We start from the raw sequence: 12,520 nt of genomic DNA on the forward strand, positions 1-12,520 counted from the left end.
ATGGGGGAAAACTGCATACAATGCAGGTCTCTAGGACTGAGAAGGCAGAGTCACCACTGGATCAAGAGAACCGAAGAGAAGCTGACAGAAGAGGACCTCTACCACGACTGAACCTCACGGTGAAGCCCTGCTGTGGGTCCGAATCTCCAAACGTCGACAGCAGGGAAGATCTGCAAGGAATCTTCTCCCCTTGAGCTGGTGGGACCAACCAGTTCACCAAACTGCAAGCCAGGCCTCCCTCCTCTGGTCAAATTTTCTGTGCACAGCTACAGTGAACCGGATAGCCAGGAGGACCGGACCCTGCTTGGGATTAAGGAGCGCACCTTTTATTTGTTTCTTTGCTCTGCTGCTGGTTTCTTCCCTGGGCAGTGCAGGACCCTCCAGTCTTCCTACTTCGTGCCAGTTGGACAGTTGCTTCATGAACCGTGAGCCTGCAGGACCTCCCAGGAACGTCTGCCTCAGCTACAGTCTTCTTCTTCATTTAAAGTACTGTTCAAACCCGGTTGTTCATTCCGTCCGACCATGGTGAAAGTGTTTGAAATCTTTCGCCAATCTGAGGGCTTTTCCTTCTCTATTGTTTAAAGTAACTTTTCTTCCGACCAACTTCGTTCCGAACTCTTGGCAAAGACTTAACCGCAAACTATTCTGAACTGTGTGATCCTCTGCAAAGACTTCGGTCCATTGACTTTGGCCCAAGCCTCTTGATTTGATTTCCTCGCTGTAGTTCCTTTTTCTAGATTGCCCTGCTTACTTACTTGTTGGTGCTGCTCAACTTTTGTCTAACCTTGTCTTTCCCTCCGTTTTAAATTGCTGGAGTGCCATTTTGCACACACTTCATTTTGAGCTTAACTTGTCCAGAATCTATTGGATGGTTTGTAGTGTATTAAGAGTGTCATTTTTCTACTGCTTTACTTTGGTGAATTTTTTTACAACTGATGTGTAAATAAATGTATATTCTTTTACTCAGAAACCTTGAGTCAGTGTTTGTTTGAACCATAGTAATTGGTGTCCTTTGTGTAACTATTGATACTGCTGACTTTACTCTTGAGGTAAGTCTGGCTGCTCAGCCACTGCTACCACTTTACTGTGTAGTACAGGCTTGTTCCAAAGGTGAAATTGTACTGTCACTTGTAGTCTTAATTGTGTGTGGTGTTCCCAAAGGGTACTGCATATGATTCTGCCTAGCAATGTCATATGAGTGTATGTTGTATGAGTGTACATTGTATGTGTGCATGGCATATAAGTGCACGCTGCATGAGTGCATGGCATATGAGTGTAAACTGTATATGAGTGTATTGCGTATGAGTGTATGCTGTATGAGTGTATGTGATATGAGTGTATGCTGTATGAGTGTATGTTGTATGAGTGTACATTGTATGTGTGCATGGCATATGAATGTATGCTGTATGAGTGTATGTCGTATGAGTGTATGCTGTATGAATGCATGGCATATAAGTGCACGCTGCATGAGTGCATGGCATATGAGTGTAAACTGTATATGAGTGTATTGCGTATGAGTGTATGCTGTATGAGTGTATGTTGTATGAGTGTACATTGTATGTGTGCATGGCATATGAATGTATGCTGTATGAGTGTATGTCGTATGAGTGTATGCTGTATGAATGTATTTTGTATGAGTGTACACTCTATAAGTGCATGTTGTATGAGTGTATGCTGTATGAATGCATGGCATATAAGTGCACGCTGCATGAGTGTGTGTCATATGAGTGTATGCTGTATGAGTGCATGAAATATAAGTGTACGCTGTATGAGTGCATGCCATATGCGTGTACGCTGTATGAGTGTATGTTGTAGGAGTGTACACTGTATGAGTGCATGGCTTATAAGTTATGCTGTATGAGTCTATGTCATATGAGTGTAATTCTGTATGAGTGTATGTCGTCTGAATGTATTCTGTATGAGTGCATGGCATATGAGCGTACGCTCTATGAGTGTATGTTGTAGGAGTGTATGCTTTATGAGTGCACAGCTTATAAGTGTACACTGTATGAGTGCATGGCATATGAGTGTACGCTCTATGAGTGTATGTTGTAGGAGTGTACACTGTATGAGTGCATGGCATATAAGTGTACGCTGTATGAGTGCATGGCATATGAGTGTACGCTCTATGAGTGTATGTTGTAGGAGTGTACACTGTATGAGTGCATGGCATATAAGTGTACGCTGTATGAGTGCATGGCATATGAGTGTATGCTCTATGAGTGTATGTTGTAGGAGTGTACACTGTATGAGTGCATGGCATATAAGTGTACGCTGTATGAGTGCATGGCATATGAGTGTACGCTCTATGAGTGTATTGTTGTAGGAGTGTACACTGTATGAGTGCATGGCTTATAAGTTATGCTGCATGAGTCTATGTCATATGAGTGTAATTCTGTATGAGTGTATGTCGTATGAATGTATGCTGTATGAGTGCATTTAATATCAGTGTATGTGGTATGAGTGCATGGCATATAAGTGTGCACTGTATCAGTGCATGGCAGATACGTGCATTACTACAAGCTAATGCATTTACGAATATGTTGCATATGCATGTTATATGTAAGTCTTACATATGAGTGTATGTCAAATTAATCTATGGTATATGACTGTATTGTGTAGGACATAGGGGTGTATGACGTATTTCATGTGGATGTAAGGCATATGTGAGCATGGCGTTTGAGTTTATATTGTATGTGTTCATTTTGCGGATGTTTGGCGTATGACTGTATGACAAATGATGTCTGCATATGATTGCTGTATGCATGTTTGACATGTGAACATTGGGCATATGAGCATGTGTGGCATATGGGTGCTTGTTGTTAGCATTTGGTTTTATTGAACATGAGTGACTAGTTTATGAGTGTGTGGCATGAGACGGTACCTTGTGTGTGGGTGCTATGTGTGGGTTTGTCATATCAGAGTATGGTGAATAGCATATTTGATCATGTCAATAAGTATATTCCATGTGACAGTATGGCATGTGAGTGTATTCCATGTGAGAGTATGGCATATGAGTCTATTCCATGTGAGAGTATGGCATGTGAGAGCATGGCATTTGACTGTATTCTATGTGAGAGTATGGCATGTGAGTGTATTCCATGTGAGAGTATGGCATATGAGTCTATTCCATGTGAGAGTATGGCATGTGAGAGCATGGCATTTGACTGTATTTCATGTGAGAGTATGGCATGTGAGTGTATTCCATGTGAGAGTATGGCATATGTGTCTATTCCATGTGAGAGTATGGCATGTGAGAGCATGGCATTTGACTGTATTCCATGTGAGAGTGTGGCATGTGAGTGTATTCCATGTGAGAGTATGGCATATGAGTCTATTCCATGTGAGAGTATGGCATGTGAGAGCATGGCATTTGACTGTATTCCATGTGAGAGGGTGGCATGTGAGTGTATTCCATGTGAGAGTATGGCATATGAGTCTATTCCATTTGAGAGTATGGCATGTGAGAGCATGGCATTTGACTGTATTCCATGTGAGAGTATGGCATGTGAGTGTATTCCATATGAGAGTATGGCATATGAGTCTATTCCATGTGAGAGTATGGCATGTGAGAGCATGGCATTTCACTGTATTCCATGTGAGAGTATGGCATATGAGTCTATTCCATGTGAGAGTATGGCATATGAGTCTATTCCATGTGAGAGTATGGTATGTGAGAGCATGGCATTTGACTGTGTTCCATGTGAGAGTGTGGCATGTGAGTGTATTCCATGTGAGAGTATGGCATGTGAGTGTATTCCATGTGAGAGTATGGCATATGAGTCTATTCCATGTGAGAGTATGGCATGTGAGAGCATGGCATTTCACTGTATTCCATGTGAGAGTATGGCATATGAGTCTATTCCATGTGAGAGTATGGCATGTGAGAGCATGGCATTTGACTGTATTCCATGTGAGAGTGTGGCATGTGAGTGTATTCCATGTGAGAGTATGGCATATGAGTCTATTCCATGTGAGAGTATGGCATGTGAGAGCATGGCATTTGACTGTATTCCATGTGAGAGTATGGCATGTGAGTGTATTCCATGTGAGAGTATGGCATATGAGTCTATTCCATGTGAGAGTATGGCATGTGAGAGAATGGCATTTGACTGTATTCCATGTGAGAGTATGGCATGTGAGTGTATTCCATGTGAGAGTATGGCATATGAGTCTATTCCATGTGAGAATATGGCATGTGAGAGCATGGCATTTGACTGTATTCCATGTGAGAGTGTGGCATGTGAGTGTATTCCATGTGAGAGTATGGCGTATGAGTCTATTCCATGTGAGTATGGCATGTGAGAGCATGGCATTTGACTGTATTCCATGTGAGAGTGTGGCATGTGAGTGTATTCCATGTGAGAGTATGTCATATGAGTCTATTCCATGTGAGAGTATGGCATGTGAGAGCATGGCATTTGACTGTATTCCATGTGAGAGCATGGCATGTGAGTATATTCCATGTGAGAGTATGGCATATGAGTCGATTCCATGTGAGAGTATGGCATGTGAGAGCATGGCATTTGACTGTATTCCATGTGAGAGTATGGCATGTGAGTGTATTCCATGTGAGAGTATGGCATATGAGTCTACTCCATGTGAGAGTATGGCATGTGAGAGCATTGCATTTGACTGTATTCCATGTGAGAGTGTGGCATGTGAGTGTATTCCATGTGAGAGTATGGCGTATGAGTCTATTCCATGTGAGAGTATGGCATGTGAGAGTATGGCATGTGAGTGTATTCCATGTGAGAGTATGGCATATGAGTCTATTCCATGTGAGAGTATGGCATGTGAGAGCATGGCATTTGACTGTATTCCATGTGAGAGTGTGGCATGTGAGTGTATTCCATGTGAGAATATGGCATATGAGCCTATTCCATGTGAGTGCATGGCATATGAGTGTACGCTCTATGAGTGTATGTTGTAGGAGTGTACACTGTATGAGTGCATGGCATATAAGTGTACGCTGTATGAGTGCATGGCATATGAGTGTACGCTCTATGAGTGTATGTTGTAGGAGTGTACACTGTATGAGTGCATGGCATATAAGTGTACGCTGTATGAGTGCATGGCATATGAGTGTACGCTCTATGAGTGTATTGTTGTAGGAGTGTACACTGTATGAGTGCATGGCTTATAAGTTATGCTGTATGAGTCTATGTCATATGAGTGTAATTCTGTATGAGTGTATGTCGTATGAATGTATGCTGTATGAGTGCATTTAATATCAGTGTATGTGGTATGAGTGCATGGCATATAAGTGTGCACTGTATCAGTGCATGGCAGATACGTGCATTACTACAAGCTAATGCATTTACGAATATGTTGCATATGCATGTTATATGTAAGTCTTACATATGAGTGTATGTCAAATTAATCTATGGTATATGACTGTATTGTGTAGGACATAGGGGTGTATGACGTATTTCATGTGGGTGTAAGGCATATGTGAGCATGGCGTTTGAGTTTATATTGTATGTGTTCATTTTGCGGATGTTTGGCGTATGACTGTATGACAAATGATGTCTGCATATGATTGCTGTATGCATGTTTGACATGTGAACATTGGGCATATGAGCATGTGTGGCATATGGGTGCTTGTTGTTAGCATTTGGTTTTATTGAACATGAGTGACTAGTTTATGAGTGTGTGGCATGAGACGGTACCTTGTGTGTGGGTGCTATGTGTGGGTTTGTCATATCAGAGTATGGTGAATAGCATATTTGATCATGTCAATAAGTATATTCCATGTGACAGTATGGCATGTGAGTGTATTCCATGTGAGAGTATGGCATATGAGTCTATTCCATGTGAGAGTATGGCATGTGAGAGCATGGCATTTGACTGTATTCTATGTGAGAGTATGGCATGTGAGTGTATTCCATGTGAGAGTATGGCATATGAGTCTATTCCATGTGAGAGTATGGCATGTGAGAGCATGGCATTTGACTGTATTTCATGTGAGAGTATGGCATGTGAGTGTATTCCATGTGAGAGTATGGCATATGTGTCTATTCCATGTGAGAGTATGGCATGTGAGAGCATGGCATTTGACTGTATTCCATGTGAGAGTGTGGCATGTGAGTGTATTCCATGTGAGAGTATGGCATATGAGTCTATTCCATGTGAGAGTATGGCATGTGAGAGCATGGCATTTGACTGTATTCCATGTGAGAGTGTGGCATGTGAGTGTATTCCATGTGAGAGTATGGCATATGAGTCTATTCCATTTGAGAGTATGGCATGTGAGAGCATGGCATTTGACTGTATTCCATGTGAGAGTATGGCATGTGAGTGTATTCCATATGAGAGTATGGCATATGAGTCTATTCCGTGTGAGAGTATGGCATGTGAGAGCATGGCATTTCACTGTATTCCATGTGAGAGTATGGCATATGAGTCTATTCCATGTGAGAGTATGGCATATGAGTCTATTCCATGTGAGAGTATGGTATGTGAGAGCATGGCATTTGACTGTGTTCCATGTGAGAGTGTGGCATGTGAGTGTATTCCATGTGAGAGTATGGCATGTGAGTGTATTCCATGTGAGAGTATGGCATATGAGTCTATTCCATGTGAGAGTATGGCATGTGAGAGCATGGCATTTCACTGTATTCCATGTGAGAGTATGGCATATGAGTCTATTCCATGTGAGAGTATGGCATGTGAGAGCATGGCATTTGACTGTATTCCATGTGAGAGTGTGGCATGTGAGTGTATTCCATGTGAGAGTATGGCATATGAGTCTATTCCATGTGAGAGTATGGCATGTGAGAGCATGGCATTTGACTGTATTCCATGTGAGAGTATGGCATGTGAGTGTATTCCATGTGAGAGTATGGCATATGAGTCTATTCCATGTGAGAGTATGGCATGTGAGAGAATGGCATTTGACTGTATTCCATGTGCGAGTATGGCATGTGAGTGTATTCCATGTGAGAGTATGGCATATGAGTCTATTCCATGTGAGAGTATGGCATGTGAGAGCATGGCATTTGACTGTATTCCATGTGAGAGTGTGGCATGTGAGTGTATTCCATGTGAGAGTATGGCGTATGAGTCTATTCCATGTGAGTATGGCATGTGAGAGCATGGCATTTGACTGTATTCCATGTGAGAGTGTGGCATGTGAGTGTATTCCATGTGAGAGTATGTCATATGAGTCTATTCCATGTGAGAGTATGGCATGTGAGAGCATGGCATTTGACTGTATTCCATGTGAGAGTATGGCATGTGAGTATATTCCATGTGAGAGTATGGCATATGAGTCGATTCCATGTGAGAGTATGGCATGTGAGAGCATGGCATTTGACTGTATTCCATGTGAGAGTATGGCATGTGAGTGTATTCCATGTGAGAGTATGGCATATGAGTCTACTCCATGTGAGAGTATGGCATGTGAGAGCATTGCATTTGACTGTATTCCATGTGAGAGTGTGGCATGTGAGTGTATTCCATGTGAGAGTATGGCGTATGAGTCTATTCCATGTGAGAGTATGGCATGTGAGAGCATGGCATTTGACTGTATTCCATGTGAGAGTATGGCATGTGAGTGTATTCCATGTGAGAGTATGGCATATGAGTCTATTCCATGTGAGAGTATGGCATGTGAGAGCATGGCATTTGACTGTATTCCATGTGAGAGTGTGGCATGTGAGTGTATTCCAGGTGAGAGTATGGCATATGAGTCTATTCCATGTGAGAGTATGGCATGTGAGAGTATGGCATGTGAGTGTATTCCATGTGAGAGTATGGCATATGAGTCTATTCCATGTGAGAGTATGGCATGTGAGAGCATGGCATTTGACTGTATTCCATGTGAGAGTGTGGCATGTGAGTGTATTCCATGTGAGAGTATGGCATATGAGCCTATTCCATGTGAGAGTATGGCATGTGAGAGCATGGCATTTGACTGTATTCCATGTGAGAGTATGGCATGTGAGTGTATTCCATGTGAGAGTATGGCATATGAGTCTATTCCATGTGAGAGTATGGCATGTGAGAGCATGGCATTTGACTGTATTCCATGTGAGAGTGTGGCATGTGAGTGTATTCCATGTGAGAGTATGGCATATGAGCCTATTCCATGTGAGAGTATGGCATGTGAGAGTATGGCATGTGAGTGTATTCCATGTGAGAGTATGGCATATGAGTCGATTCCATGTGAGAGTATGGCATGTGAGAGCATGGCATTTGACTGTATTCCATGTGAGAGTGTGGCATGTGAGTGTATTCCATGTGAGAGTATGGCATATGAGTCTATTCCATGTGAGAGTATGTCATGTGAGAGCATGGCATTTGACTGTATTCCATGTGAGAGTATGGCATGTGAGAGTATGGCATGTGAGTGTATTCCATGTGAGAGTATGGCATATGAGTCTATTCCATGTGAGAGTATGGCATGTGAGAGCATGGCATTTGACTGTATTCCATGTGAGAGTGTGGCATGTGAGTGTATTCCATGTGAGAGTATGGCATATGAGTCTATTCCATGTGAGAGTATGTCATGTGAGAGCATGGCATTTGACTGTATTCCATGTGAGAGTGTGGCATGTGAGTGTATTCCATGTGAGAGTATGGCATATGAGTCTATTCCATGTGAGAGTATGGCATGTGAGAGCATGGCATTTGACTGTATTCCATGTGAGAGTGTGGCATGTGAGTGTATTCCATATGAGAGTATGGCATATGAGTCTATTCCATGTGAGAGTATGGCATGTGAGAGCATGGCATTTGACTGTATTCCATGTCAGAGTGTGGCATGCGAGTGTATTTTATGTGAGAGTATGGCATATGAGTCTATTCCATGTGAGAGTATGTCATGTGAGAGCATGGCATTTGACTGTATTCCATGTGAGAGTATGGCATGTGAGAGTATGGCATTTGAGTGTATTCCATGTGAGAGTATGGCATATGAGTCTATTCCATGTGAGAGTATGGCATGTGAGAGCATGGCATTTGACTGTATTCCATGTGAGAGTGTGGCATGTGAGTGTATTCCATGTGAGAGTATGGCATATGAGTCTATTCCATGTGAGAGTATGTCATGTGAGAGCATGGCATTTGACTGTATTCCATGTGAGAGTGTGGCATGTGAGTGTTTTCCATGTGAGAGTATGGCATATGAGTCTATTCCATGTGAGAGCATGGCATTTGACTGTATTCCATTTGAGAGTATGGCATGTGAGTGTATTCCATATGAGAGTATGGCATATGAGTCTATTCCATGTGAGAGTATGGCATGTGAGAGCATGGCATTTGACTGTATTCCATGTGAGAGTATGGCATGTGAGTGTATTCCATGTGAGAGTATGGCATATGAGTCTATTCCATGTGAGAGTATGGCATGTGAGAGCATGGCATTTGACTGTATTCCATTTGAGAGTGTGGCATGTGAGTGTATTCCATGTGAGAGTATGGCATATGAGTCTATTCCATTTGAGAGTATGGCATGTGAGAGCATGGCATTTGACTGTGTTCCATGTGAGAGTGTGGCATGTGAGTGTATTCCATGTGAGAGTATGGCATACGAGTCTATTCCATGTGAGAGTATGGCATGTGAGAGTATGGCATGTGAGTGTATACCATGTGAGAGTATGGCATATGAGTCTATTCCATGTGAGAGTATGGCATGTGAGAGCATGGCATTTGACTGTAGTCCATGTGAGAGCATGTCATTTGAGTGTATTGCATGTGAGAGAGCATGGCATGTGAGTGTATTGCATGTGAGAGAGCATGACATGTGAGTGTATTCCATGTGAGAGCAGGGCATGTGAGTGTATTCCATGTGAGGGTATGGCATGTGAGTGTATTCCATATGATTGTGCAGTAGATAAATCCACAGTTGGATGGTTGGCATACGACTGTTTGGTATATAAGCGTGTGGCATATGAGGGCCTGGAGTATAAGTGTCAGGTGTATGGCATACGGGTGGAGCAGTGTATGCCATGAGAGTATTTTTTGTGCGAGTGTATGTTATGTGAGTGTGTTGTGAACAAGTGTGTGGTGTGAGAGTGTGGGACCCATGTGTGCAGGATGTTTACATATGTTTCAAATATGAAACCATCCAAGGACAATATTGCATTTGTGCATATATGGGCGAATGCTCTAAAATGCACGGTGGCACTTTGCTAGAATGTTCTTTGGAAAGGTGCAGAAGTAATTGGAAAATGTTGTTTTCTGAAACCCTATAGACAATGGGCCTCATTACACGGTAGGCGGTAAGGGATTACCGGCACCGGTAAGGGCACCGGTGCCGGTAATCCCTTACTGCCCTACTACCAGGTCCCTTAGCGGGTCCCTCCCCTAACGCCTGGTTTTACCAGGTGCCCTTAGCGGGAGCCGCTAAGGGACTTCAGAGCTAATAACGGTACCGCAAATTGCGATACCGTTATTAGCTCCTTCCCCATTCCCATTGAGCCCTATGGGGGCTCAAATGGGAATGGGGAATGGTTCCCGGAATGGGGATTTACCGGGTCCTCCAGGGTCGGAATGACCCGGTAAGTCCGTATTCCGGGAACACGGACCCGGAATGTGGTAAGGGGGTAGCCATGGTGCTAATAGCGCCATGGCTACCGCCTACCGTGTAATGAGGCCCAATGCGTTTTAACCGTACCCATGCCATGTGTGAGATAGCATAATTCATAACATGGGAAAATAAACATGGGCGTGATGCGTGATTGGTGCCGTGCATCAGGGGTCCCAATAGGAGGCGAATAGTCCATCAGAAACTTGCCAAGCATTCATATCGCTCACTGAGTTATAAATCAATGCATGTTTCCTGTGGTAAAACCGTTGCAAAATGTGTCACACATGCCTCCTCTCAAGCTTTATAACTTGGAAAGGGTTGCATGAATTTGCACCACACTGTGCAGTTCTGAGGGGCCCGCGAGAGATGGGAAAATGTGCTAAAGTTTCATTAAACAAATCTAAAGTTATTAGCAAAATAATGTTCACAAAGTGAATAGAAGTTCGGTTTCGCTTAATGTGCGTTAGCATGTCCATACGTGCATGTGTGAGTGTGTGATAACATAAACAGTGTTCGCATGCACAGTTGCCTTGTGAAAACTCTGAACAGGCCGTGTTCCCTCCTGCCCTGTGGGTGGCATGTAACCAATGTTATGCCCAGTTCAGAATTGGGCAAAGGGCCAGCACTGCAAAGTGCGTGTGTGCCCCTGTACCCTCCATGGATCTCTGCCAAGGTCTAGGTACAGAACCAGGGTCGGATTGGCCCCTCGGCCTTTCGGCCTGTGGCTGGGCCGAAATCGTCCCTGGGGAGTGGGGCTGGTTTCTGGCCATACCTGGGCCGATTTGTAAGAAAAAAAAATTGAAAAAAATATTTTTTTTCCAAATTCTTTTTTTTCCCAAAAAGCCTTTCATCCTCCATAGGTTGATAAATGAGTACCACCACAGGTTGGGTGATATTGGGCATCATTACGACCCCGGCGCTATATTAGCACCATGGTCCATGCCGGGGTCCGCCATGGTGAATGGTGGAATTACCGCCCCATTCTAAGGTTGGCGGGGCGTAATTCCCATGGCCCTTCCCCATTCCCATTTTTTCCCCATAGGGCTCAATGGGAATGGGGAAGGCGCTAAGTACGGTGCAAATTGCGGCACCGTACTTAGCACCAAGGTCCCTCTGCGGTACCCTACTTTAACGCCTGCTAAAAGCAAAGGGACCTCGTAATCAGGCGTTAAGGGTTTAACGGCGCCGACACCTTTTACGGCGCCGTTAAAACCTTAACGCCAGGGTCGTAATGAGGCCCATTGTGTGCATATTTGTGCTATAAAAAAGAGCTTCAGCGTAAGTGCTATACCATAACATATTATAATTTGGCCTTGGACGTCTGCTTGGATTCACAGTCATTTAGTGTACTTAGGAACAATGCTATTTGATGCCACTTCCTGTTTGTCAAGGGGTGAAAGGTCGTGTTTCATCACTTCCCAGGATGCCACTTTGGGGTGGGGTCAAATGATATCACTTCAGGTTATGTCATCAGAGGTCAAGGGCCGTGGTCGAGGGGTGTACCACTTGTTTGAGGTGGGGGGTGGGCCACTTTTTTTTGGGTGACCTGGCCTATTTCTTGTCCCAGTCCGACCCTGTACAGAACCCAACCTCCACTCTCTCTAGACGCAAAGCAGCAGTGTCTAAGCAATGTGTCAGTTCCAGGCTCCTTAGCAACGACACCATCCCAAGACGTGCATTGTGTCCTCTGCATTGGGTGCAGTGTGTGTAAGGGAGTGACCGCAAGGAGGGGAGCCTCTGATACGTGTGTGCACTCACACTGCAGCTGCAACTCTCTGTAACTGTGTAACTCTGTCTTACACTTCCAGCAGCTCCCACCACAACTGCTTCCACGGTTTCTACCACAGCCTCTACCACAGCTTCTACCACAGCTTCTACCACAGCCTCTACCACAGCCTTCCCCACCGTGGAGACATGTGCATGCCGGTGCACTCAGGCGACTGCCACTGGCTGCATTGGATGGGACTGCTCCCACTGCACAGGTGA

At 44.0% G+C, this 12,520-nt stretch overlaps 3 protein-coding genes across 3 annotated transcripts; all 3 read left to right on the top strand.

Annotated features, from left to right (window-relative positions):
• Positions 1 to 3,006: 3,006 nt before the first annotated feature.
• LOC138520596 (keratin-associated protein 16-1-like) lies at positions 3,007 to 4,305 on the top strand. Its single transcript, XM_069632923.1, has one exon. The coding sequence runs from the start codon at positions 3,007 to 3,009 to the stop codon at positions 4,303 to 4,305; it is 1,299 nt and encodes a 432-aa protein (XP_069489024.1).
• A 4-nt stretch (positions 4,306 to 4,309) lies between these two features.
• Positions 4,310 to 4,933, top strand: LOC138520597 (keratin-associated protein 16-1-like). Its single transcript, XM_069632924.1, has one exon. It carries the CDS (start codon positions 4,310 to 4,312, stop codon positions 4,931 to 4,933), a length of 624 nt encoding a protein of 207 aa, XP_069489025.1.
• An 861-nt stretch (positions 4,934 to 5,794) lies between these two features.
• LOC138520598 (keratin-associated protein 16-1-like) lies at positions 5,795 to 7,093 on the top strand. Its single transcript, XM_069632925.1, has one exon. It carries the CDS (start codon positions 5,795 to 5,797, stop codon positions 7,091 to 7,093), a length of 1,299 nt encoding a protein of 432 aa, XP_069489026.1.
• The last annotated feature ends 5,427 nt before the right edge of the window (positions 7,094 to 12,520 follow it).

Source organism: Ambystoma mexicanum, chromosome 13 (assembly GCF_040938575.1).
Source record: "Ambystoma mexicanum isolate Mex_15411 chromosome 13, UKY_AmexF1_1, whole genome shotgun sequence".
NCBI lineage: Eukaryota > Metazoa > Chordata > Amphibia > Caudata > Ambystomatidae > Ambystoma > Ambystoma mexicanum.

Excerpts from the sequence above, each read along its gene's own strand:
- LOC138520597 (XM_069632924.1), top strand. The coding sequence starts at position 4,310 with ATGGCATTTGACTGTATTCCATGTGAGAGTGTGGCATGTGAGTGTATT.
- LOC138520598 (XM_069632925.1), top strand. The coding sequence starts at position 5,795 with ATGGCATATGAGTCTATTCCATGTGAGAGTATGGCATGTGAGAGCATG.
- LOC138520596 (XM_069632923.1), top strand. The coding sequence starts at position 3,007 with ATGGCATATGAGTCTATTCCATGTGAGAGTATGGCATGTGAGAGCATG.